General features: G+C 39.7%; 1 protein-coding gene across 6 annotated transcripts; it reads left to right on the plus strand.

Annotated features, from left to right (window-relative positions):
• Window positions 1-201: 201 nt before the first annotated feature.
• Window positions 202-27,046, plus strand: wdr35 (WD repeat domain 35). 6 transcript variants are annotated; one of them, XM_061844368.1, is made up of 30 exons: window positions 202-287; window positions 1,027-1,070; window positions 1,150-1,267; window positions 2,799-2,870; window positions 2,976-3,068; window positions 3,144-3,272; window positions 3,443-3,576; window positions 6,189-6,354; window positions 6,433-6,578; window positions 7,215-7,340; window positions 9,974-10,159; window positions 10,553-10,588; window positions 10,689-10,749; window positions 11,275-11,419; window positions 11,712-11,781; window positions 11,959-12,012; window positions 13,304-13,410; window positions 13,529-13,748; window positions 14,138-14,218; window positions 14,410-14,546; window positions 14,684-14,887; window positions 14,971-15,117; window positions 15,906-16,038; window positions 17,660-17,770; window positions 18,113-18,277; window positions 19,763-19,903; window positions 20,012-20,168; window positions 23,615-23,855; window positions 26,195-26,336; window positions 26,578-27,045. In XM_061844368.1, exons 2-30 carry the CDS (start codon window positions 1,047-1,049, stop codon window positions 26,740-26,742), a joined length of 3,711 nt encoding a protein of 1,236 aa, XP_061700352.1. In that variant the 5' UTR covers window positions 202-287; window positions 1,027-1,046; the 3' UTR covers window positions 26,743-27,045. The 6 variants fall into 6 exon arrangements, 5 of the variants coding, with proteins under 5 accessions (XP_061700352.1, XP_061700351.1, XP_061700355.1 ...); XM_061844367.1 differs by having other exon boundaries at window positions 206-287; window positions 1,013-1,070; window positions 26,578-27,046; XR_009798511.1 differs by lacking the exon at window positions 23,615-23,855 and having other exon boundaries at window positions 206-287; window positions 1,013-1,070; window positions 26,578-26,716.
• The last annotated feature ends 637 nt before the right edge of the window (window positions 27,047-27,683 follow it).

Below are 27,683 nucleotides of genomic sequence, written 5' to 3' on the forward strand. Positions count from 1 at the left end.
CCAGTGTTTCCCCCGTAAATGTAAGTACTGAGATTATTAACAAGCACAGAGATAAAAATAGCTTTACTCTTTCCCCAAAAAAGAAAGGTTCCGTTTAAATGTACCAAAAATCCAAGCAACTGCTGGGTCAACATTTTTTCAAAGAGAAACTACAAGTACCAGCAACGTTCAAAATAAGAAAAACTACAACTACCAGAAATCCAGCGCACAGTGTACAGTTGCCACGGGCGACTGTAAGAAGCAGCTACACCCTCTATGCTACATCTTGCGTAAAACGGGACGAAACAGTTGAGTTTGAAGTGTTTTACTATATATTAGCGATAAGGTCATGGCTGTAGTTTAAAACGCCGGTCGGTCCATGTTTTTTTGTGAGGGGTAGACGCTCTTTTTGTTCGCACTTATTTGTGTCATGCTAGCATAGATAGCAAAGCTTACGTTCCAAGGCTGAGGCCATCATACGAGACCCTCGGAGAGGAATTAACAAATATTTCTTAACTACCCCCTATTTAACGGTAGCTGTTTGTGGACTTCTTTCCGAGTGAATGACGAACTGTCAATGTGAATGCTGTCTTGTTGTTTTGGGGAAAAAAAGCAAAAATATTTGGTCACGATTTACATCGACCATACACAATATTTTTGAACGCATGTAGTACATGCGATGAAATGAAATCTTCTGCTTTTACAGCCCCAATTACTTGCACACTGGGAGAAAATATTAGAAACGACAACCAGTGTCATTCAAACTGATGGACAGACATCTACAAAAAAATATTGAAAGAATACCACAATTTAATTGTTATTCAAAACTGTGCATAATTACCATTGGAATACAGCTCTTGTATTATTGGATGTCATTATATTGTGCAAGTGGCCATAACGTTTTGGCTGCTCAGTGTACTACAGTAGACTAATCGTGTACTTGTCACCAGACCAAGCTCTAATACTTTTGGTCTTTTTGATTTGCTGTCCATTATCATTTGTTTTACATCCATGGTATGTTTTTCAATTGTTGGCTGCCACACCTAGATAAAGGCCTTAAGGATACCATGTTTATCTACCTCAGCAAAAAGGTGAGGCTTCCAACTAAATGAACCTTTCAGTTTAAAAATTAAAAGGACAGACTCATGAAGCTGTTCTCTTGTGTTTTAGATTGCTATCCCCAACAGCATTCACTTGAAATGTGTCTCATGGAACAAAGACCAGGGCTTCATTGCCTGCGGAGGTGATGACGGCCTCTTAAAAGTGCTCAAACTTGAAACTCAGACAGGTATGTTTGCAGTTTTGTATCGAACAATTTGCAGTGCATTTTCAGACCCTTTTTGAATTTGCCTGGTAAAGCTTGACACACTGATGGTTTTTACATTTTATTAATGCCAGTAGATCATACCTCCCAGAGATAAGTGTTGCTTTGTTGCCACTGTCGTCACATACACACTACACTCACCTCACTACCAACCTCAACAAACAGCTGTAATCTCCAGACGTGATGACCGTTTTTAATGTTGCTATGTGAAATATTTTCAAAATTTTCGTTGGGGGAAAGAAAGCTGTTTTTAAAATTGTTTTTACATGTTTTTATTTTAGGCAGCATGATGGCCAACTACTCAGGATGTCTGTCTCACAGTTAAGAGGTTTGGGCTTCAAATCATAGCTGTGGCCTTTCTCCATGCTTGACGTAGTTTTCTCTTTGTACACTGGTTTCCTCCCACAATAATAATAAAAAAAAGCAATTTGGTTATTCCATCCATCCAATATCTGAGCCACTTATCCTCACGAGGGTCACGTGAGTGCTGGACCCAATCACAACTATCATCGGGCAGGAGACAGGGTACACCCTGAACTGGTTGTCAGCCAATCGCAAGGCATAAAGAGCTAAACAACGGTCTCACTCACAATCACACATATAGGCAATTTAGAGTCTCCAATGAATGTATGTTTTTGGAATGTGGGAAAAAACTGGAGTGCATGGAGAAAATCACGCAGGCACAGGGAAAACGTGCAAACTTCACACATGAGGGGCTAGGAATTGAACCCCGGTCCTCAGAACCGTGAGGCAGACGCTCTATCCAGTCGTGTCACCGTGCCCATCAGGTTTATCAAAGATATTAAAACATTCATAGTTGGAAATGTGGGTATGAATGGTTATTTGTTTATGTTTGCCCGGTGATTGGCTGGCATTCTTTTTCAGGTGTACCCTGTGACATGCCCACTTGCTAAAAGTCAGCTAGGATGGGCTCCCAGCCACTAGCGTCCCTCGTTAGAATAAGTGTTATAGACAAGGGATGAATTGAAAATTTGATTTTTATTGTAATTACTTTCAATAGTCTATGCTGTGTGAGTTTACCCTGCACTTCTGTCAAATTAGAATTTTCCTTCTTGGAATCAATAAATGATTTTCTCATTTTGTCTTGCCTTGTCTTGTCAGGTGAGTGTCACAAGCACACCTTTCATTATTGGCATCCAGCTGCTTTGTTCAGTTTTTTTGTTCACTTTGTACATTGCAAATCAACATTTAACGTGTTTAAACTAGTTTTAAGACTGTTACATAAGGTCCATGTGATTGAGATTTTAGATTTTACTCAACAATAGTTCACACAGCGTGTAAGAAATCTTTTAAAACTCAGCAAAATCCTTTCGGTGCTTTCCGAGTACCTCTGTATCAATCCCTGTAAGTAGAAGTGGTACCACCTTATCCACTCCAAGTAGAAGAAACAATAGGGAGACTCAGTGAAGAAATTCTTAATTTCAAAATTTTGATGCTGATTTGGCTCCCTTATACTGTTTTCTTTCCTCAACAGATGACACCAAACTTAAAGGACTTGCTGCACCCAGTAATTTGTCAATGAACCAGACATTGGGGGGACACAGTGGTGAGTCATCATTTGATGACGCTTTTGCCATTCAAGAAAATAAATATTAGATAGTGGTATGTGAGTGGGAAACAATCACACCTTCAAATACTGCTACATTTTCAGGTGCGGTACAAGTAGTTACATGGAATGAACAGTATGAAAAACTAACAACCAGTGACCAAAATGGACTCATCATTGTATGGATGCTCTACAAAGGTGGTTGCACCATCTTTTTAACTGATTGTTTTGATGTAATCAGGCTCCCATTAATGTTTAATTTCTTTTTCAAAGGTGCATGGTACGAGGAAATGATCAATAATAGGAACAAATCGGTGGTGAGAAGCATGAGTTGGAATGCTGATGGTCAAAAGATCTGTATTGTTTATGAAGATGGGGCAGTCATTGTTGGATCTGTAGATGGTAAATAATTTGATAATTCAATATTAACTCACCATGATTGTAACAGCGTTCCAGCCAGATGCAGCATAAAATCTCAGTTTGTCACTTGACAGGGATTGCTTTGTTCACATGCTTGTCTTACTGCGTGTGTGTGTGTAATGATTTTGAATAAAGACCTTCTTTTTTTGTAGGTAACCGGATTTGGGGAAAGGAGCTGAAGGGAAATCAGCTTGCACATGTGGCATGGTCTCCAGACAGCAAGATCCTGCTCTTCGGTATGGCCAACGGGGAAGTGCAAATCTTTGATAATCACGGCAATTTCATAGTGAGTATACAAAAACAACATGAAATTTGAATGAACAAAGGTAAATCGAAGCAAAATGGGAAGACAGAGTCAAAAGACTTTCAGATTGTAAGGTTTCTCAGTATAAAAGTAGATGCACTGCAGTGCAGACACACATCATTGTGGAAGCACTAATCTCACACGGCCTTGTGAATCCAGCTCACGAGTTAACACGAGAAGAAGAGTAAATATGAAGGCCGAACAACCTATTGCATTATTGTATTGAAGTAGATATTTTGTTGATATTGAAGTCTTTATCACACACTGTTGTAAGATTTTGGTGAACCATCTGACAAGAAAAACATCTCAAGTCAATGCCTCTATGTGTTAAGTATAGTTGTGGTAGATTAAGTTGGTTGGTTTGCAAATAATTCCGCTAAGTTATGTTGTAATCATAAAATGGTGTCCTTCCTACTTATTTTTAAAATATATATATTGAACACCTTAATGTTACATTTCTACAATATTAGGTAATATGATGTTTTGAAACTGTACTTTAAAAACTAAATACATTAGCAGTGACGTGATTGCCCAAAAATGACAGTTTGTCAAAAGGTCTGCCTGGAACGGCCACTTCAACCTTAGTACAATGCATCAAGATTTATAAATGTGTGTAATTGGTTGAGTTGAAATTAAATTTATATCCATCAGGAAACTTTGTCCTTTTCTCTATGTTTTTGTTAATTCTAGTGAAAGAACACCTTCAAATTACAGTAAAACCTGATAACGTAGTTCTCCACATAGCTCTCTGACATTCATTTCCTGTGCTGTTATATGGGGAGCGCCTTCTCTGATTGACTGACAAGTTTTTTAAAAAAAATATCCAATATCCATATAGAGGACAAAAGAGTATTTAGTCAGCCATCAATTGTGCAAGTTCTCCTACTTAAAAAGATGAGAGGGGCCTGTAATTTTTATCATAGGTCTACCTCACCAATGAGAGACAAAAAAATAAAAAATCACATTGTCAGATTTTTAAAGAATTTATTGGCAAATAACGGTGGGGAAAAAGTATATAAATATAAAAAGTATAACAAAAGTTAATGTCAATACATTTTGCGATGCTGTTTGATGCCAATGACAGAGGTCAAACGTTTGCTGTAAGACTGTAAAAAGGTTTTCACACTCTGTTGCTGGTATTTTGGCCCATTCCTCCATGCACATCTCCTCTGGAGCAGTGATGTTTTGGGCCTGTCACTGGACACAGACTTCAGACTCCTTCCAAATATTTTCTATGGGGTTGAGATCTGGAGACTGGTGAGGCCACTCCAGGACCTTAAAATGCTTCATACGAAGCCACTACTTTGTTGCCCAGGCGGTGTGTCTGGCATCATTGTTATGCTGAAAGACACACCCATGTTTCATCTTCAATGGCCTTTCTGATGGAAGGTTTTCACTCAAAATGTCCTGCTACATATGGCCCCATCCATTCTTTCGTTTACACAGATGAGTCATCTTAGTCCCTTTCCAGAAGCCTCGACCCTAAAGCATGATGTTTCAAACCCCATGCCTCACATTAGGTATGGTGTTTTTTGGATGCAATTAACCTTTCTCCTCTCATGACAAGTTTTAACCAAAGACAGTTATAACCAAAAAGTTCTATTTTGGTTTCATTTGACCTAATGACATACTTCCATTCCTCTTCTGGATCATCCAAATACTCTCTGGCAAACTTCAGATGGGCCTGGACTTGTATTGTTTTGAGCATGGGGACAGGCCTGCCATTGCATAATTTGCGTCCCTGGTGGCATAGTGTCTTACTGATGGCTTTGTTACTTTGGTCCCAGCACTCTGCAGGTCATTCACTAGGTCCCTCCATGTGGTTCTGGGATTTTTGCTCACCGTTGTCGCAGTCATTTTGACCCCATATGGTGAAATTTTGCTTGGAGCTTCAGAATGAGGGAGATTATATGTCGTCTTGTAGGTCTTCCATTTTCTAATAATTGCTCCCACAGTTGATTTCTTCAAACCAAGCTGCTTACCTATTGCAGATTCAGATTCAGTCCTCTCAGCCTGGTGCAGGTCTACAATTTGGTTTCTGGTGTCCTTTGAAAGCTCTTTGCACTTGGCCATAGTGGGGCTTGGAGTCTTGACTGTTTGAGGTTGTGGACAGATGTCTTTTATATTGATAACGAGTTTATACACGTGCCATAAATTACAGGCCTTGCTCATCTTTTTAAATAGGAGAACTTGCATAATTGGTGGTTGACCATTTTTTTTTTTTTTGCCCCACTCGTATGGGCTGAAGTCAGCGTGTCAAAGTTACGGCGAAGTTTCAAATTGCGTCACTTGCCCTAAAAGCCCATCAAAAATAGTGTAAATGGAAAGTTATTCATGAGAAAAATTATGTGGGCCATAGCATCGCTCATGTACGTAATTTAATCATCTTTTTCTTTTTTATGGTGGAGGATATTAGAGGCATTTGAGTTGCTCATTCTTTGTTTTTTTTTTTTTATATATAAAATTCCACAAAGATGGCAGCCCCTTGTTACAGTGCTAATCACATTTTAGTCTGGTTGCTAAAAACATTCTCCTCTAATTGCAAGTGTGTTTTTGCTAATGTCATCTTCAATGTCATTTGGATTGTTTTTCAGATGAAATTGACCATCAGTTGTCTGACTAATGTGACAGGAGCCATTAGGATCGCAGGGATTCACTGGTACTCAGGAACAGGTGGCTACGTAGAACCCGATTGCCCATGTCTCGCTATCTGTTTTCAAAATGGAAGATGTCAGATTATGCGCTATGAGACAGATGAAAGTAAGCACAAAGACTGCAGAGATTTTCCCAGTTTAGTGTCACTTGTGACAATGAGCTATGCTACATTTTTTTCTGTAGACCCAGTGTGTATCGACACCACGATGAATGTGGTCAGTATTCAGTGGAACCATTGTGGTAGTGTGCTGGCGGTGGCCGGTTCCCTCAGAGCTTTGAACTCCGATGTCGAAATCAATGTGGTGCAGTTTTATACAACATTTGGAGAGGTAAATGGGACATTTTATTACCTTGAGATTTGGTTTTAGACACAGTCAATGCCAGTTCCTTTTTTTTTTTAAAGAAACTTTATCTACTCAGTCCTACATGTGATAGAGAGGCGATAGGCAGAAGGTGAGCTGATATATAGACACTGTTTATCATGTTCCTGTTGTCTGGACAATTTGCCTAATTCTAATCAGCTTCGGTGCCCCCTACATGTTAAATTCCCAGTATTTGACTCTCCAAACAGAAGTAATGATACCTCTGTTGTATGTTTGGGCATGCATTATTTTTACCTTGCTTGGAGTTTTGTTTTTATTTACTGTTAAGGGTTAATGTTGTTAAAAGGGTTAATTAACTTAAGTTTGGTTTTATGCCTATTTATTTGTGTGTGCAAAATGTCTAGCCAAATTACTGAAAACTATCTGTGAAAACCATATTCCATGCTTTGTTTATGCGCATTTTACCGATCAGTAGTTTCACAGTTTATAATGTCCAGAATAAGAATTAAGTTCTACAGTTGACATTACTCTATAGATTTAATTTGAGTGGTTAGATTCATGTTGTCCTTTTATTTTTACTGATTATCTCAATGTTGAAATAAAAATTCCATGACACAATGATAGCTACATCACTTTACACAGCACCTGAGAACCTTGAAAGTACCTGGGAAACAGATGACAGGAGTTGCTTGGGAAGGAGGCGGCCTGCGGCTCAGCTTGGCTGTCGATTCCTACATCTATTTTGCTAATATCAGACCAGATTACAAGGTAAATGACAGCACTTTAAACCAAACAATCCCGATGTTCCTTTTTGGTATACAAACCCAATTCCAATGAAGTTGGGGTGTTGTGTAAAAAACCCCAAAACAAAACTATGCAATGATTTGCAAATCATGTTTCACCTATATTTAATTAAATACACTACAGAGACATTATTTAATGTTCAAACTGATAAACTTCGTTTTTCACAATCATTAACTTGAAAATTTTATGGCTGTAACACTTTCCAAAAATGGTGGGACAGGTGGCGAAAAAGACTAAAAAATGCTCATCAAACATGTGTTCTGAACGTCTCACAGGTGAACAGGCTAATTGGGAACACGTGGGTGCAATGATTGGGTGTAAAAGGAGAGTTCCTGAATTGCTCATGATTCTCATTCACAAGCAAAGATGGAACTAGGTTCACCTCTTTCTCAAGTGAATAAGAAAATAGTCAAACAGTTTAAGGACAATGTTCCTCAACATACAATTAAAAGGCTTGTAAATTTAGGGATTTCATCATCTATGGTACATCAGACGTTTCAGAGAATCTGGAGAAATCACTGCATGTAAGCGGCAAGGTCGAAAACAAATATTGAATGCGTGTGACCTTCGATCCCTCAGGCGCTATTGCATCAACAACCAACATCAGTTTGTAAAGGATATCACCACATTGGCTCAGGAACACGTCAGAAAAACAGTGTCAGTAAATACAGTTCAGTGCTACATCCGTAAGTGCAACTTAAAATTCTACTATGCAAAGCAAAAGCCATTTATCAATAACACCCAGAAGCGCTGGCAGCTTCTCTGGGCCCGAGCTCATCAAAGATGGACTGGTGCAAAGTTGGAAAGTGTTCCACATTTCAAATTGTTTGGGCCAAAGAGGAAAAGATCAATTCGAATTGTTATGGACACAAAGTTCAAAAGCCTGTGATGGTATGGGGCTGTGTTAGTGCCAATGGTATGGGTAACTTACACATCTATAAAGTTACCATTAATGCTGATAGGTAAATACAGTTTTGGGAGAAATATATGCTGCCATCCAAGTAATGTCTTTTTCATGGATGTCCCTGGTTATTTCAACAAGACAATGCCAAACCAGATTCTCCATGTTACAACAGCGTGGCTTTGTAGTAAAAGTGTGCAGGTACTACACTGGTCTACCTGTAGTCCAGCCCTGTCTCTCGTTGAAAACGTGTGGTGCATTATGAAGCGTAAAATATGACAACATAGACCCCAGACTCTTGAACAGCTGAAGGTGTATATCAGCAAGAGTGGTAAATAATTCTACCTACAAAGCTTCAACAATTACCGTAATTTCCGGCATACAGAGCGCACCGGATTATAAACCTCACCGAGTACATTTGTAAAGGAAATACCATTTGGTACATACATAAGCTGCACATGTGTAAAAACTGCAAGTGCCCATATTGAAACCCACAATGAAATACGAGATATTTCAAAAGAAAGACTGTACACAGAAAGAGTTGTCAAAGTTTTAATACCTTATCTTATCTTAACATAGCAACAACACGGTAGCATAAACAGGGCTGCTTAAAAAAAAAAAAAAAAAAACAGCTGCGGCAACTACACAGTAGCAGCACAGTAGCACAGCACTAACAGAGCCAGTTAAAAAAAACACCTAAATTACTGAGATGCGGCAGTAACACAGCAGAAACACGCTAGCACAGCGCTAACAGGGCCGGTAAAAAAAAAAACAAAAAAAAAAACAGACCGGTAAAAATCACTGAGACATGGCAGTAACACAGCAGCAACACGCTAGCACAGTGCTAACGCTAGCGCAGCGCTAACAGGGCCGGTTAAAAAAAATATACCGGTAAAAGTCACTTCCTCTACACATATGGTCTCACTCTTACCTTTTCCGCTTGAGTCCCCCCTTGCGGCCGTTAGAAAAAAATGCACAAATTATGCGCATTACTGCAGTGTTGAAAGTGTGTGAAAAAAGTCGCGGCTTATAGACCGGAAGTTACGGTAGTGTCCTCAGCTCACAAACGTTTATTTCATGTTATTAAAATAAAAGGTGATGTAACAGTGGTAAACAAGACCCTCTCCCAGCTTTTTTGGAACGTTTTCCAACCATAAAATTCCAAGTTAAAATTATTTGCTAAAAACAATGAAGTGTATCAGTTTGAACACTAAGTCGTCTTTGTTGTGTATTCAATTCTAAATAGGTTGAAGATGATTTGCAAATCATTGTATTCTGTTTTTCCATTTTACACATGGATGATGTTTAATTTCAAATAAAATACTCATTTTCTCTTTCAGTCCTCGTATTTAAGAATTAAAAATCCAAACTTACCCAACCTGCACCAAACATCAGCGTCACAGATGCCAGAGAAACCTCTTTTTGGCTTCAGAGTAATGTCATATCACTAAAGATGTTATTTCTTCCTGTCTGACAAAATCCTTTTTCAAATTGCATTGTAGATGGATTTTATGACTCAAGTTAATTATGAAGTCTGACATTTGTAGTGTAATTGTATTTTATAAAAATTCTAGTTAAAAAAAAAATAGAAAAAAAAACTTGCATCTAGGCTTAGGTTTTCGAGGATGTTCCACAGTCTCAAACTAAAGGTGAAACTCAGTGTCTCTTTTTAAAATGTATTCTTTTTTTTTTCCAGTGGGGATTCTGTTGCAGTACAGTAGTGTATGCTTTCACAAAGCCAGAGCGCCAAGATTACTGTGTGATCTTCTGGGACACTAAAAACAATGAAAAATTTGTCAAGTATGTCAAGAGCCTCATGTCCATCACAACATCAGGGGACTTCTGCACCCTGGCAAGCAAGGCTGAAGACAACCAGCTTCAGGTACAGCCCAATTCACATTGTGTACCAAAATAAACAATGTGTGAAAATAATTTCTCTCACGGTTTTGTTGTCATTTATGAGTTTTGTCTCTATGTAACTTGTCATATTAGTTGTATTGAAATATGGTACAGCAGCCTCAACATAAATGAGAGCAGACCTCCTTGGAAATGTTAACTTTGTCATTGATTTCTCAATAATCGGTAATCATCAGACTTGTCATGATGAATACACTCAGTTGCAATCAATGGCCCACATTTTGTCATATAGAATTCCACAGAAAATGTTGATTCTGTGGGTAAAGGTTGTCTAGCTAATCTGTTGGGGTGTACTAATTTATGTTCATCACTGTATACTGTATTCGTAAGCATCTTTTATTTATTCTTTGGCACACAGGAAAATGCTGAGTCAGAGTCTGGGAATCATGCAAAGGTAATGTCACGTTAATTAAAAGTACAGTATCTTAAATAAAGAAGATATGTGCAGCATAAGATCCTGAAACTAACCCTTAATAATCATTCATATTTTTCAGTTTGTTCTGATTCTGTGCAACTCAATTGGGACTCCTTTAGACTCAAAGTACATCGACATTAGTAAGTTCTAGTTTAGAATAATCTTTAACTGCATATTCACATACTGTAATATTTGATCACAGTGTGTTTTGTAACTTGAAATTGGTAAAAGACCAGGATGTTGATTAACGACTTGAAGTCAACATTAGAGCTCACACCTCACATATGGGAAAAACAGTGGCCGGCGCGCCGTCTTCTGCCACCCACGGTCACAACTCTCACAGGCTCACAGCAGTCTGTGGCCAATAGCCAGCGAGTCGTGGGCGCCTTTAGACATTCCAAATATTCAACATACTCCATCTGCATGGCACAACTGAGTGTTTGATGATGATCCCAACCCAAGATGGTTTAAAGTCTGCAGATTTGAAAGACTGTGATCTAAAATGGGCCGAAAGTATTCCATCTCAACAGGAGAATCCAGTTAACTATCCGAGGCATCTCCTTTGGCTGGTTTTGTGTGTGTGTGTTTGTATGCGTCTGTTTGTATGTGCATGTCCATATAGGTCACCCTCCCCCCCAAAAAAACCTAATTATCGCCTTGGATAGGTCCATTGTTTGTCACCATGACCAGGACACATGTGATTGCTGCATCTAAAGAGGCTTTCTACTTATGGCTGTACAGAGTGGCAAATAAATTAACTGCCTTGGAGATCAACCAAGTAACCAGAACTAAGAAAGAGGGAAGGGAAAGGTGAGTTTTATTGATTTTATTTTATTTATTCCATCACAGTCACGATGTAGCTTTACAGGATGGCATAAAGTTTACCCAGGACGCTCGTGCCAAGACTGACAGTACACCCCAAGATAGTCATGGAAAGTTACAGAGAGGCAAGATAACCACACATCTAGAGCCTAGGAGTCAGTGTCTGAAATCTGAATAGAATTCATTCATCTACATCCACTGCCACAGAGACTCTAGACAGCCCGGCTAAAAGTCACCTCAGTGTAACTGTCTGATTTGCTCAAACTTCCTGTCTTTGTAGGGTGTATCACATTGACAGCAGTCCAACTGGAGTCAATGACAATGGAGAGGACTTTGCAAAAGCTTTCACAGTAAGTGGCATTGAGCTGCAATCATTAATAAACCATTGTTCTTTGAACCAAAGGTCTCCATTTTCTAATATTCATCATGTACTGATTATAAAGCTCCATCTATAATAGTCATGCACTCAATATAAATGATTTGTCAATATCTGCAACAAAAATGATCATTTTTCTGTTCTTTTCAAGGCAACAAGAGATCCCATCTGTTGTATTACAGCAACAGATAAGACACTGATTGTGGTAGGTACAGCTCTGCTTTTAATACAATTGATCCAAACAACTAAAACATCCATCCATCCATTTTCTGAGCTGCTTATCCTCACAAGGGTTGCAGCAGTGTTGCATACAATACTCACAAAAAGTTAGGTATATAATTTCAGGATGCACTTGTACTTTAAATATACTTTAACCTTTACAAGTGAACTTAATTTGACTTTCTCTAAACCTTTAAATGGGCATTTCCAAATCTTCAGTGCTTCAGTGCTTTTTGGACGACTTACTGTTACCTAAAAAGGAGCTGAAAGGCAAAATTCACAATGAGTGTTTGATCCATGAGTCAAAAATACATTTCCTGATTCAATGAGATTTGGTAATAGTAGTCCTTGTTATCATACTGTTCACTTTTGACATCACAGGACCAAGACCGCACCGGACAATTGATTAACAGTACCTTGCCGTTGCAAGGCTTTCAAACAGGATATTCTCAGACGGGATGGGCCACCTAGTTTGGAATGTAGCATTGTGTCATCAGTAGGTTGCAATGAGCTACAGAGACAGTGGAAGGGTCTTGGAAAGGCATATGAGTCGACTTCCTTGGAGATTTTCAACATGTGAATTTTGCTATTCAGCTCCTAGTTTGAAACCAGAAAGTTGTGTAAGAAATAGTGAAACATTGAGTTGTTAGACATGTCAAAGTTTAGTGAAGATAAATTAAAGGTCTCGTATTATGTCTATTTTGACCGCCATAGAATGACTCCTTGACACCAACTCAGTATAAAAGTGTCGATTTCATAAAAAAAAAACATCTTGGTTATATCATGTGAATGTCCAGAAAAGGCCTTCAGACAGCTACTTCTGTTAGACCCAGTTCTCTCTCTGCTTTGTCCATACTTGACTTAACCCTCCCTGTTTTTCTCTGAATGATTTTCTCTGTGTAAAAGACCAACTTGTGAGAGCACGTGTGTTTATGTTGGCAGCGCTGGCTTGGGAGCAGAAAGGGAAATCAATCTGACGTAGATAAACTCAAGTTATTCAAATTACCTGATTTCAGGCCTCTCGGCAGAAAAACGTCTGGGATTTAGGAACGTGTTGGCAATTTAATTTCATACTTCGGATGTTTGCTGACATACTGCAGAGACAATATTATTCCGTTATAAATACTTGAAAAAGTTGGTTTGGTAGAATATTTCCCCCTTAAGTTCACCTGGAAATGTTATAGTGCCTTTTAGGGACGTCCTGAAATTTCACCCTAAAGTCAAATATACATAACCCTTTGTGGGTAATGCATATCAGTATTTTTCGTGTGTTCCAGGGCCGTGAATCAGGTGTTATCCACAGATATAGCCTCCCAAATGTCATTCTCATTCAGAAATATACAATGAACAGAGCCCATCATCTCTCTTTAAACTGCAACTCCAGGTAAGCGCTGATTGTAGATGCTTTGCATTTTCTGTAAATATGTAGACTTTGCATTAACACACTTGTCTCATCTGATCCTGTCACTGGCCCACTGTTTAAATCCTTTTTTCCCCTTAAGTCGACTGGCCATTATTGACATCTCCGGCGTTCTCACTTTGTTGGATGTGGAGGTTCACGGATCGTCAGGTGACACCACTGGCAGCCAGGTGTCAACAGGGGATCCATCAAAGTTTGAACGCAAAGATGTTTGGGACATGAAGTGGGCAAAGGACAACCCTGATCTGTTTGCCATGATGGAAAAGACCAGAATGTATGTGTTCAGGAACCTCGACCCAGAGGTGAGTAAATTAGTGCTTTCATTATCGTACTGACACTTTTACGTTAACTGATATTAAGTATCTCAAATTTCATTCAACATGCTCAGATGTTTATACCTCTCAGTCTGTGAGTGTTGGGTCCGAGCTGTGAAAGTTTATAATTTAAAAAAAAAAAAAATCTTAAATAGAATTTTAGGTTAAAAAATGCAGTAATTTTTAGTACCTTTTGAAATTCTCAGAACATTTTGATGTAGTAGATGGTTCTATTGCCTCATATTGAGGCGTGGTACATCCATTTTGATTCGAGTTTCCGTTACCAAACGTGGTTCCCTGCCCTTTAAGGGGCCACTGCATTGACTGAATTCATGGTTGAGCTTGATATCTGTACTGTGTGTCACTTGGGAACACAGGAACCTATCCAAACATCAGGATATATCTGCAACTTTGAGGACCTTGAAATCAAATCTGTCCTGCTAGATGAAATCATGAAGGTAACAACAATTTGAGCAGTTCTTTTTCCCCTTAAATATCCTAAATCAAATGTCTTAAAAGTAATGAAAGAATACCCATTTATGTCTCTTTTTATTTCAAATTTTCCATTAATGTAAGTGGTTAGAGTTAAGAATATCTTAATTTAAAGACACTATCAGAGATGTTTAGGGTGTGACCTGGTGCTTTGCAGGATGCGGAGAGGCCAAATAAAGACAACCTCATCAACTTCGAAATCCGTTCCTTGAGAGACAGCCGTGCGCTTATTGAAAAAGTGGGAATCGCAGATGCTTCACAGTTCATTGAAGATAATCCCCACCCAAGACTCTGGTAAATATGTATAATAATATTTTTTTTACATAAATTAAATATAAATGTTAAATGTTCCTGACTACACATTTTTTACATGCCTTTTAGAATTACTAATAGCCATGAAACATGTCTTCTGTCTATCATCGACATGCCAGGCGTTTGCTTGCTGAGGCGGCCCTCCAAAAACTGGACCTGAAGACTGCTGAGCAGGCATTTGTCCGCTGCGAAGACAACCAGGGCATAGAGTTTGTCAAGCGCCTGGGTAACTTGCAGAGTGAGCCCATGAAACAGGCAGAGGTGGCAGCGTACTTTAGCAGGTTTGAGGAAGCCGAGCGCATGTATTTGGACATGGACCGCAGGTACGAATATTTGTTGCAGGAAGGCTATTTTTTTCCTTTTGCTTCTTGATCATATTGACTGAAGTGGTCATTTAACTTTCCAGGGACCTCGCCATTAGCCTTCGGATGAAGTTGGGAGACTGGTTCAGGGTGCTCCAACTGCTTAAAACTGGCTCTGGGGACTGTGATGACGCTCTACTGGAGCAAGCCTACAATGCAATAGGCGACTACTTTGCCGACAGACAGAAGTGGTATTGGCAATTTTCATTTCTTTATTATTCTTATTACAGCCCAATTCCAATGAAGTTGGGTTGTTGTGTAAAATGCACAGGTGGTAAAAATATTCACACTCCTTAAGTGGAAGTACATATACTGGTATAAGTAGATGTACTGATTGAACTCCTGTGTCTGTTAGTAAAAGTAAAAAAATAAATAAATAAGAGTACAGACTCAAATATGGTGGCACGGTTGGACAGCTGTAAAGCTTTGGCCTCACAGTTCTGAGGACCCAGGTTCAATCCCGGCCCTGCCAGGGTGGAGTTTGTGCAAGTACTAGCTAGTGAGGGCTCAACATTTATGCTAGCAACACAACATGCTCCCATGGCTTTGGTAATGTAAACCGACGATGGTAACTAAATAAAGCTTCGCTAATATTGATTGAAAAATACATGTAATGTGTTTTTTCAGACAATTTTTGAATGCCAGAAGCTCGCATTTTTATAGACTGGCACGAGACACAGTGTATTCGCCACAAAATATTCTTTCTATATAAGAGCGGTTCTCCCTGCAGCATGCAACAAAAATATACAGTACATAATACATAGTACATAAAGTATCCAGATGCAAATTTAATTTCCCTTGAGGGATCGTAACCCGTGTGAGGAATATAATAAACATACTGAAAGGGTGTGAAGTTACGTAAATGAAAAGAGTTCTAATATTCTGAAGAGGCATTATCACTTGTATTATGAAGCAATCGTGAATGCTTAGTCATCACAGTGTATGACCAAGTTTTAGCCTTGCTTCTTCCTCTTTGAAGGGTCAATGCAGTGCAGTACTATCTTCAGGGCTGCCACCAGGAGAAGTTGGCAGAATGCTACTACATGTTAGAGGATTATGATAACCTTGAGAAGTTGACGAATTCTCTACCAGAAAACCATAAACTCCTACAGGTAAAACAGTTTTGAAAGACAGACCTCTTCCTCTAAGCCAATTCCAGACTGCAGTTCCTGTCAATATTTGGAGCTGAAATAGGTATTTAACATGTCACAATTTTTCTCACTACACATATGTACAAAGGTGCTATTGACATGAAGATTTCACCTGATGTTGGAAACAACCCGAGTAATTGGTACATATACAGCAAGTAGAACAAATTAAGTTGTGTGTAATAATGTAAAATGACACAGGGAAAAAGTTTTTGAACATGCCAACTGGTATTAAAGAAAGAAATAATGAAGTAAATTAAAACTTTATTATTTAACATTTAATAATAAATACTTTGCACAAAAGCCTTTGTTTCCAATGCCAGCTTCAAGACACTTCTTGTATGGACATTCTAGTCTCATGCATTGGTCTGGTGTGATTATAGCCCATTCCTCCACGCAAGCAGTCTTCAAATCCTGAAGGTTCCTTGGGTTTCTTTTATGGACCTTGAGTTGCAGGTCTTTTCATAGATTTTTGTTTGGATTCAAGTAACGTGATTGGCTGAGCCATTCTAGCAGCTTTATTTTTTTCCTTTAAAACCATTTGAGAGTTTCTTTGTTTTATGTTATGTTATGTTGTCTTATGTTTTGGATCATCATCCTGATTAAATGTCCACCCTTGTTTCATGATGATCATTCTTGTAGATGGCAGCAGTTTCTTGTCCAAATAAATCTTGGTACATTTGCTCATTCATCTTTCCTTTGATAATGTGAATTTTACGCCCATTTGCTAAAAAGCAGCCCCACACTATCATGTTCCCACCTTTGAACTTCACAGTTGGTATGATGTTTTTAGGGTGATGTGCAGTACAATTTCTCTTCCAAATTTGGCATCCAAAGAGTTCAATTTTGCACTCTTCAGACCAGACACTGTATTTAATGGGTTTATCCAAATATTGTCCGTAAAACAAACCAAGCTTTGACATTTTTTTTCTTTTTTTTTTCCCATCAATGGTGTATATACAAGCCATGGTAGTGGAGTGCATGACAAATCTCATCGGTACCTGCTTATTCCAAGTCTTTTTGAAGCTTTCCAAAGGTGGTCCTTGCCTCTTATTCCGTGTACTCCTCTGTCACCTGATGGAGGGAAATTTATGGTGACATGATTGGCTTTTCACTCGCATATTATGGCCTCAAGTGTGCTCACTGGAACGTTCAGAAGCTTAGATATGGGGTTGTAACCAATGCAATCGTTACGTTTTGCAACCATTAGTTCGCGATGGTCTGCTCTTACCCATCACGAGATGTGTGTTGATTCACACCTTGGCAGTCAGACCTTTTTTTTAGGTCATCAATTAGGACTGAAGCAGCTGATATTCATTTGGACTAACAAGGGTCTGAAATGATGTTTGATTACTGATATTTTTTTTTTTGTGTCATTTCACATTTTTACACAACGTAATTTCTGATCTTATTTGTTGTACTTTCCTTGTATGTATGGGTGACTTGAGATGATCTCAACATCTGGTGAATTTCCATGTCAATAGCACCCTGGGAAATATATGTCGTGAGAAAAATGGTGACATGTTAAATACTTATTTCAGTTGCTGTATCTCACATACTGACATTTCCCACCTCTATGCTGTAGGAGATTGGCCAGATGTTTACCACTGTGGGCATGTGTGAACAGGCTGTGAATGCCTACCTTAAATGCAACCAGGCTAAGGCTGCCGTTGACACGTGTGTTCATCTGAACCAGGTGAGAAACGCCCACTGTGGCACCTTGCTAACCTCTCACCTATATCTTCTTCGTAAGTGATATTTAGCTGGGCCGTGTGAATACTGCACTTGCACTTTGCTGCTACAATGCAGGTGTAACATTTGATTGATGAAGTGTAACTATCGATGGAATAGTATAAACTAGGATTTCAACAGTAAATGCTGTAAATTTAAATGTATAATATTTGTAAATTATGTAAAATTTCATGATTTAACAGTCAAGTCAGATCCCCCTTGCCATTCTTTCCTATTTCACTATCATGCGCTGCAATTAATGTTGTTCTGTTTGCCTAACTTTGCTGTTTTCTTTCTTTTACGTCAGTGGAACAAAGCAGTTGAACTTGCCAGAACCCACAACATGAAGGAGATTAAACCTCTTCTGTCCAAATATGCTACACATCTCCTTGAGAAGAACAAAATTCTAGAGGCAGTGGAATTGTATCAGAAGGCTCACCATTTTCTTGATGCAGCCAAACTCATGTTTAAGGTACATCAATTGTACTACCTGTATTTGTGGACTATGTGCATGTATAATTGTTGTGAAAAACAATTCGCGCCCTTCCTGAGTTCAAATTGGGACTTAAATACAGATATGTGGCAAAAAAGTGAATATCTAAGGAAAGTCCATTTATTTACATAACTTGTTGCAAAAAACTAATTTTTTATGTTACATTAGTTCTACAAACAGCAAAATATTTCAAGCTTGTATTTTGTTTCAATTTTTATGACTATATTCGAAAAACAAAAAAAAAACCCCAACAACACAATTACAATATTTCATGTGACCAACAAAAAAGAATCTTAAACAGAAATGTCAACCTTACCTCTTTTTGCATTAATTACAGCAATGTGGCATGGAGGAGGTCAGCCTTTGGCACAATTGAGCTGTTATTGTAGCCCAAGTTGCTTTAATAATGGCCTTCATATCCACTGCATTTTGGGGTTTCTGTTTCTTCCTCTTGACACTATGCCATAAATTTTCAGTGGGATTCAAGTCAAGTGAATTTGCTGGCCAGTGAAGTACTGTTATTCCAAAGCTATTAAACCAAGTACCAGTATTAGTAGTATTAGCTTTGTGGACAGGTGCCTACTCCTGCTGGATAATAAAATGATTGTCTCCAAAAAGCTTGTCAGCACCTTTTAAATTTTCTGGTAGGCAGTGAGTGGCATTGACACTGGACCTGTGGACCTACAACAGCAAATGACATGGCTCCCCAATCTATTATAGACTGTAGAAACTTCACACTGGACTTTTAGCAGCTTGACTTTTGTGCTTCTTCAGTTTTCCTCCAGACTCTGGAACCTAGATTTCCAAATGATATAGCCAAAATTGACTTTCATCTGAAAAGAGGACTTGGGACCACTGGGCAACAAACCAGTACTTTTTCTCTTTAGCCCAGTAGAGAGGCTTTTAACATTTTTTGGGTGGGTTCAGATGTGGCTTGACACCACCCTCAACTTCAGAACACTGCCTGAGACATGCTGAACAATTGATCACCTTTCTGCCACACTTTAATGATGTTAAAAATTACTCAGTTTTGTTAGTGTTGCCAACAGTGTTACTTTGTTGCGAGCAGCACCTTGGGAAAATATTTAGTGAGAATATGCGGGCAGCGTGGGTTCATTTCCCACTCAGTTATGGTTTCGATATGTGCCCTGGGAGTGACTGGTGGCCAGTTCAGGATGTAGTCCACCTTTTGCCCGAAGTTAGCTGGGATAGGCTCCAGCACTCCCGCAACCCTTGTGGGGATAAGCGGCTTAAAAAATGGATCGATAGTGTTGCCATTTGGCTTTTAATATTCTAATGATGAGAATCAGCCTCTTAAGTGAGTCTATTTCTGCCAAGTTTATAGTGTGGCACAGCACAGTTGAAAAACACTGGGCTAGAAAGTATTAGGGAAAAAAACAGAAGAGGCCCACTGGATTGATTGCAGCTATCACTCAATCATCCATTTGCGGGGGTTGTTCCCAGATAGCAGATGAGGAGGCCAAGAAAAGGACTCGACCGCTGCGGGTGAAGAAGTTGTATGTACTGGCTGCTCGGCTCGTAGAAAACCATCACGAGCAAAAGAAGACGTTGCAGCAGAGTAAAGCTAAAGGAAAGAAGTCAGAGGTTAGTCAGAATAAATACACTCATGCTCTTAGCGCTTTTATTTATTGTTTAATTTTTCATGATTTCAAAACCATGCAAAAACGTGGTGCTGCCTTTTCTCATTACTAGGCAACATTTGCACTTGCTGGACTTCTCGAGGAAGACACAACCCCTGCAGACAGTCGTGTTCTGGACAATGCGTGGCGAGGAGCAGAGGCCTATCACTTCTTCCTGCTTGCTCAAAGGCAGCTGTATGAAGGCTACACGGAGAACGCCATGCACACAGGTATACAACCCAGCTACAGTTTGTGCGAACGCAAATTCAGGGCAGTCCAAACATTTTCTACTCAGGGCCACAGACATAAAAATGACAGAATGAGGGTTTTTTTTTACCCCATAATGTACCATATTTTCACAATACATTGCACCTAAAAGTCTTACATTTTCACCTAAATAGACAGGGCACTTCATAATGTGCACTTTGTATGCATACCAAGTTCTAAAATCCATAAAGATTATGTGATTACGCCAATGAAATACACCCTAACACATGCACATCACACTGTTAGCATGCATGCATTAAAGAATGCGTGGAAGTTACCGTATGATGTCGCTCAAGAGACAGTGAGGAAGATTCACAATTTTACATTTGTAAGCAGAATAAGCTAACATTCCCCTCAAATACTGACAGTGTAGGAAAAGTCATTAGTCAACTTGTTCACACACACATTGTCACATCAAAACTTAGATAGATCCGCGCAGGGCGGCTAAGCCACGCCTACTTACTGTTGTTATGCACCCCAAGCTACCGATCAAAATGGCGGATGCTGTGTGGCCGATGCATGTTATGGGCGATTCATTAGAGCGGATTCCCGATAGTATTTCTGTTTCCTTTCTGCCCATGGTATCAGAAATATCGACAAAGAGTGTACAGAAAGGCCTAAATTACTTTTAGCAGGTATATATTCATAATGTCAAGGTTTCCCAAACAGGAACGCCAGTTAAAGTTTCTGCAATGTGTTGGCCGTCGATGCGAATCAAGAATCAACCACTTCATAAACTAATGTTGGACATCAAATGCAATAAGATTTCTGATGCCTATTGTTCAGGCAAAGCAGGGTAAGTTTGGATTTTCACGCTACATAAACATGTCGATTCTAAATTATATCTACGTTCATAGTACATAATTAATTTAGATGGCAGTATGCGTGTATTTGTATTCACCTGATGTGTTTAGTCATGGATAAGATCGGTTGAGAGCAGAGCCAAGGTGCGGCTGGAAACTTTGCGTTTCTCCCGGTTAGGTAGAGCTTGCTCCTTCCTCTATAGGTGTTACAGTGACTAACTGAATAACTTACCTTGGAACAGACGGCTTTGTGCTGATTTATCTTCGATACGTTCAGCTAGTCGTGAGGTCGGCCACAAGCCTTAATCCACCGTTTGCCTTTATCTAAATTACGCTTTGGGGTGGGAAAGCACATCAGATATCCTCTCAGTAATCTCTCTGGATAGCGCTCGTCTCCATTACACGTTCCCCAGCAACATTGAAGCACCATATTTCCGAATCGGATATAAGCAGGACTATACACTCGCAATTCAGAGGCTTAAAATAAACGTGCGCTCTTTGTTTGTGGGTAAAGGATCGCGGCTGTAGGCAGCATGAGCGGTGTTCAGTAAATGACACTCACTGATTAGTCAAAAGGGAGCTGTTAATCATTCTCACGGATCCATCTATTATCACACCATGGCAAACAGAATAGCATTACTAGCAAATGATAAAACAAAACAATGTCTGGAGAAATAATTGATACAAAACAAATGCTGCAAAGCATGCTGGGAGCACTCAAATCATACTGGGAGTGTGCCCATCATGCTTTGCTATTAACTAACTAATAAGGGTGTAGGTAGTATTTAAAATGCATTTTTTGTGTCAGCTATTTCATTTTTTTTTCATTATTTTTAGTTATGCTATTCTGTTTGCTGAGGTGTGATAATTTTAGTTTTGATGTGACACAATGAGTGTAATCAACATGTTGACTAATGACTTGCCTACACTGTCAGTCTGTAGGGGAATGTAACCTTTTTCTGCTTACAAATGTAAAATTGCAATTGTTCCTTACTACCCCATGACCCCCACTCAGTGGTAGCATACGTGCATGCTAACTATGTAACCAACAAGTTTGGTTGTACATTAATGAAGTAATCACACAAAAACGACGACTATCCTCTCGAGGGATGTGTTTTCGAGAAGAAGCAGGAAGTGACGTAAAGGACAGACACCCCCTCAAGTGGACTCGTTTGTTTCCATTAGTTTTACCTCCGGGAAGGTAGCTTGTTGTTCCTTCGTGTTAGCCAAAATGCTAGTTTGTTGCATTGCTGGACATTGCTAGAACACTTGGGAGGATGGATTTACCCTTCATAAGTTTGCAAGAGACCCGGTTTGTCGTGAAAAATGGATTGCACAGGTGCAGAGGATGAGAGCTTCGTGGCTTCCAAATGACAGGTAGGTGTGTATACAGCTACTAAAAAAAATAATAATTTGGGGCGGACCACGTAATCCGTCTCTCATTACGTAACAAAAAATCAGCGTACGAAATGTGTCGATGTGCGCGTCGGACGGCGTCGGGCTGCTGCGTCGCTTCGCCAGCGAAGCGCACGGGCTCCCGGACGGCGGCGGCTCTGAAGAACGCTGCCACAATGCAGCACTCAGCAACGTGCGACGACAACGCAGTAAAGCGCCCCGGCTCGACGGTGGTGTTCATCGCGTACTGCGGTGTCTATGAACAACCCCCTAAAGCAGCACGGCTCGGCTCTGCCTCACTCAGCCGCGTTCGGCAACAACGCAGTAAAGCGCCCTGGCTCGACGGTGTTGTTCATCGCGTACTGCGGGGTCTATGAACAACCCCCTAAAGCAGCACGGCTTGGCTCTGTGATAAGTCAGCTCGGCTGGCTGCGATGAGCCACGATGGATCATCTCCGTCGTGGAAGTGGATCGGATGGGAGGCGGTTTGGCCGTGATCGCATATCATCTGAATATGGCTCGAAACAATAGTGTAATATTGCCCCGGTAACTTCACTCGGTTGTGCGATGTTCTCCTTTTAGAAAAGAGCTCCCGTGTCAGAAGGGGTGTGTTTGTCTCCCATAGGTAGGGTGCACTGTGTGTTTTCATTGGCGAATGTCCGGGTGACGTCACGGACAGAGGATGCAGCCAATATGGCGACCACTTGGATGTCGTAGAATGGCACTTCTGCAACTTTGCACATGGATGACGCTCTCTCTGCTCACATTTATTTTTTCGTATGGACATTGAAGTGAATAATGCTATATGTATTTTTCATTACAATATCTATTTTAGGATCTTTATAGGGATGACACTTGGCCTTTAAGGTGCACTTTGGAGAAACACTTTTAAGAGCATCTTATAGTTGTGAAAATATGGTACATATCATAGGTGTTTTAATACTGTATCCATTATTCGAATATACCTTTTGAGCAAATATGGTATATGAATTATTTTGTCATTGCTTTCTGTAACTGAAATTATCATTTTTTATAGTGGAATCCTCTCTCGAGTCTTTTAAGTAAGACCATATTTTTTGTGTGTCTATCATGTCACTTGACACAGAGATGAACCACAAGCATCCATATCTTTTGGATAAAACCTAAAAATTAAAATCAAGTTTAACAATAGACACAAAGCAGCATACTTACTGTTCATGCCACATTTAAAGCCCTTCATCTTCGCGAATACGAGGACATCATCCCTGCGGTGGAGATCTACTCTCTCCTAGCAGTGTGCTCATCGGCCTGCCGGGCCTTCGGCACGTGCTCACAGGCCTTTATCAAGCTGGAGGCCCTGGAGAGTTTGGACCCTGAGCAGCGGCTGCTCTATGAGGACTTGGCTTTGGCGATCTTCACCAAGCACCCCCCAAAAGACAGCCGCACGCTGGAGCTAGACGCTGCATCAGAAGGGTGAGGAAAAACGGAACCTTCAAATCAAACATATAACACATAATCTAATGACGTTGGACCAAGGGCTTGTAGAAACCATCCAGCACTAAACCTAGCAACTTACGTTGTGTACGAACAAGCTTCACTAGAAAAGGGAAAAAAGGGGCAAAGAGCAGCAACACAGCTGCTTTTTATTGAATGTGACAAACAAACACTGAAAAGTTTCGCGACGAGCGCCTGCAGCTCCTGACTGTAATAGTCTGGTATTATAATTAAGAACATTAATTGAAATTGGGTAGCGTAAGACAACTCTTTATTTCTGTTTGATCAGCTCTCATGCCGTCCTCAGCTTCTTTACTTAGAGATGAAAGTGGACTTTCGTGAAAATTCCTGAAAATACAAATGTGAGTACTAGGGGGCCTGGGGGCATGCCCCCTGGGAAATGTTTGAAAAAAATGGATGATTGTGGTGCATTCTGGCGATATCTGTGAACAAAATTCAGACAGAAATTGAAAGTAAAATTTCTAAGTCCTGACCCAAAAAAAATAATTGGGCAGAAGTTCCCCAAGGGCCAAGCCCAGATTTTTTGACCCGCATCCCCCTATCACTGGATGACACAAAATCCCATTTGTCATTAAAATATGCTTAAAATATGCTATTGTATCACAGGACAAATGAATTAAGTGAACTATTCAGTAAAAAGACATCTAAAATTCTCCTTTTCCCCACATTATACATATTATAGTATAGATATAGAATATACACGAAAATATATCGTAGAATTTCTACACCGTACAGCAAAACATGTTAAAGAAGTTGATCTGTAGAAATTACTATTAACGTTTAAGTCTCAAACTTCTTACGTCGCGTTGTACTGATACACTTGACCACGTTGCTCACTATCTGAGATATAGATTTAGTAATACTAATAGTATAATAAGTTTCCTTTAATATATTTCCTTATATATATATATATATATATATATATATATATAATATATATATATATATATATATATATATATATATATATATATATATATACACACACACACACAGTCACTCACATTTGAAAAATGTACAGGTGTGGTCAGTCATGCTCGCAGATAAAGTTGCAGGTGTGATTAGGGATGGCCTTAAAATAACTTACTGGATTGATATAACATAATTGTAAATTAAAAATAAGCAGAAAGCAGAAATGATCATTTGCAATTTTAACTGATATTAGTAGAACATGATATAAAACGGTATTTACAATTTGTCATCAAGAAAAATTCTTGATCTGACAAACTTGATCTGAAGAGAAGTTAAATGCACTGGCCTGTCAAGGAATAAACATGAACGGTCTATACTCGCAATGTTTTGAAAATGCTGAAAGTTTAGTTCAACATAATCGGCGTTCATGGGAACAAGCTAGGGATACATTGTAAACAAACATTCCTGTCGGCAATCGTGACGTACTGTTGTTGGTTACTCACCACGGGACTCCCGTAAATAGGAGGCACTTTCTTGCTAGAACGCGCCTTATCTGCATGCGCTTGAGGTATTGGCCACACCTGAATCAAGCGACGGGATGGATGATAGTGTAATGTCTTTCGTTTCATTGTTTTTTACGCCGTCACACTGCCTCGCGATCGAGGCAATGACCACCCCTCGTGTAACTGAATTTCCTTTCACATGGCTCTTGACGTTGATGACTTTCGACGTAAATGCGCTCGCATGACGTGAAGCAGTTCTGAACATGCGCCTTCGTATATGCTTCGTACATGCTCAATACGGTTAACTTGCATTTCCTGTTTCCGGATGAATACCGGTTGGAGCAGGCTTGTTTGGTTAACAACGTTTATGAAATAACACATAAATTAGTGTCAAGACCACCCAAAATAAGCGATGTCTTGAGGGAATGCGAGGCGAGGGGCGTTACTCTTACTAGCGTTAGTGCCTCAACATGGCTACGCTCGTGAAAGCTGTAGGGATTTGCGAGTTTGGACCCTACGCGTGTTCACGAGACGAGGAAGATATGACCAATGATTAGAAAAAGTTAACAGCAAATGGATGTATTACAAAGGAATGTGCAATACAGACGTCCGGGTCTTATCTGGGTATCTGCCGCACACGAGACGTGTGTCTTCTGGCAGGATAGCCAAAGAAGAAGACAAAAGCTGTCCAGTAACACAACGTTTTTATGTGTATGGCTCCATGGTGAAAGTGGCACAACCTCTCCATCACTTTGCATGAAATAACCACACCATTTCTCTCTCTCTCTTCTCTCTCTCTCTCTCTCTCTCTCTCTCTCTCTCTCTCTCTCTCCCTCCACCTCTACCTCTCTCTACCTCTACCTCTCTCTCTCTCTTTTGTAGGACGGGGGAAAGGTTACCCACATGCATAGTGAGCGGTCTCCCCATTCAGGACTACCACTTGTGGATGTGCAGTGTGTGCAAGCACTGCGCTCAAAGCCACGAGATGAGCAAATATAATTATTGCCCGCTTTGTCACAGCAGTGTGAGCTGAAGCTGATTTCACAACTTTAAAAAATATTTTCACCCTAGAAAGGAACTTATATTTTTGTATTGCACGCATTACGCCACACAAAGAAGCAGTTTACATACATGCAGGCAACATAGATTTGAAGTGACAGGCCATGCTGAGTTTGATCCAAGTGCTCAATTGTTTGTCTACATCCTTACAGACTGAATTTATGCCAATTTTACAAGTCTTTACATTGCACTTATCTGCCTGTCAGGCTTGCGGGAAAGCTGGAGCCTATCCCAGCTCGCTTAAGACGGACTACACCCTGAACTGGTCACCAGTCAGTCACAGAGCAGATATCGACACTGTCACTGAGCGGGAATTGATCCGACGCTGTCAGTACCAAAGGCAGGCGTCTGTACCACTACACCATCAGTGACTCCACTTTACCACAAACTATAGGTTCAGATTGACTCTGTGATCCAAAGTTCATGGGTTGCAAGGCAGAATATCAATATCAGTCCAAATATATGTTGTAATCAAAGCATGTGGTTGTTACTGTAATTCTGTTATATAGTTGACTGTAAATGCTTCAGTAACAATTTTCTATGGGAAATAAAAATATTTAGATCGTCTTAAAATTGACTTTTTTTCATTTAATCTGGTCTTCCGGTGTTGATCATGATCAGGCTTTGACAAAACCCTTTCACTACAGTTTTTTTTAATGTTTTACCTTAACCCACCAAATGTTTTGCTGCATCTGATGACATATCTTAAGAAATACTGTAAAAGAGGAAAGACAACTGTTAGTTTGGTATAGTCCAATCATGTTGGTTCAGAATACAAGATTTGCTGTACCGGGAGTTAAAAAGAAAAAAAAAGACTGTACTGCTGTCTCAAACTGTCCTTTTCTGCCATCTGCTGGCTCGAGATGGGATCAAGTTGACAACGTTAATTAAATGTATTGAATTGAGCTATCCTAACTTTATTTTGATCAAGGTACACTTGCACGTGGTGTTTCGAAAATCTCCTTTACATATTATTGATTGATACTGATGGGTATGAAAATAATGTTGTGTCTTTGTTGAGGTTCCTTCTACAGTTTTACATTGTAGAACTGCAATGCCTCCTAATATTTTGTTAGTATTAGTATACTTTATGCAGTTCCTCCTTGAAGTAAATTGGGTAATTGACATAGAAAAATGCTTGTGGCACATTTGGGTTTTAGGACGTTATTCTTAATCAACATCAGGACTCCCCCTACGCGATTTTCTCTGCCCATGACTTTGACGAACGCGGCTAGTTGAAGATCCAGAGCCACTTTTAGTGGAGTCTGAGCGCTGGATTGCACAACAATGAAGAGACACTATTATGCAGAAG

The sequence above is a fragment of the Syngnathoides biaculeatus genome, chromosome 15 (assembly GCF_019802595.1).
Source record: "Syngnathoides biaculeatus isolate LvHL_M chromosome 15, ASM1980259v1, whole genome shotgun sequence".
Taxonomy (NCBI): domain Eukaryota; kingdom Metazoa; phylum Chordata; class Actinopteri; order Syngnathiformes; family Syngnathidae; genus Syngnathoides; species Syngnathoides biaculeatus.

Excerpts from the sequence above, each read along its gene's own strand:
- wdr35 (XM_061844368.1), top strand. The coding sequence starts at position 1,047 with ATGTTTATCTACCTCAGCAAAAAG. Across the intron at positions 14,219-14,409 it reads TGCTAGATGAAATCATGAAG|GATGCGGAGAGGCCAAATAA; the intron begins GTAACAACAATT and ends GGTGCTTTGCAG. Across the intron at positions 26,337-26,577 it reads GCCCGCTTTGTCACAGCAGT|GCTTGCGGGAAAGCTGGAGC; the intron begins GTGAGCTGAAGC and ends TCTGCCTGTCAG.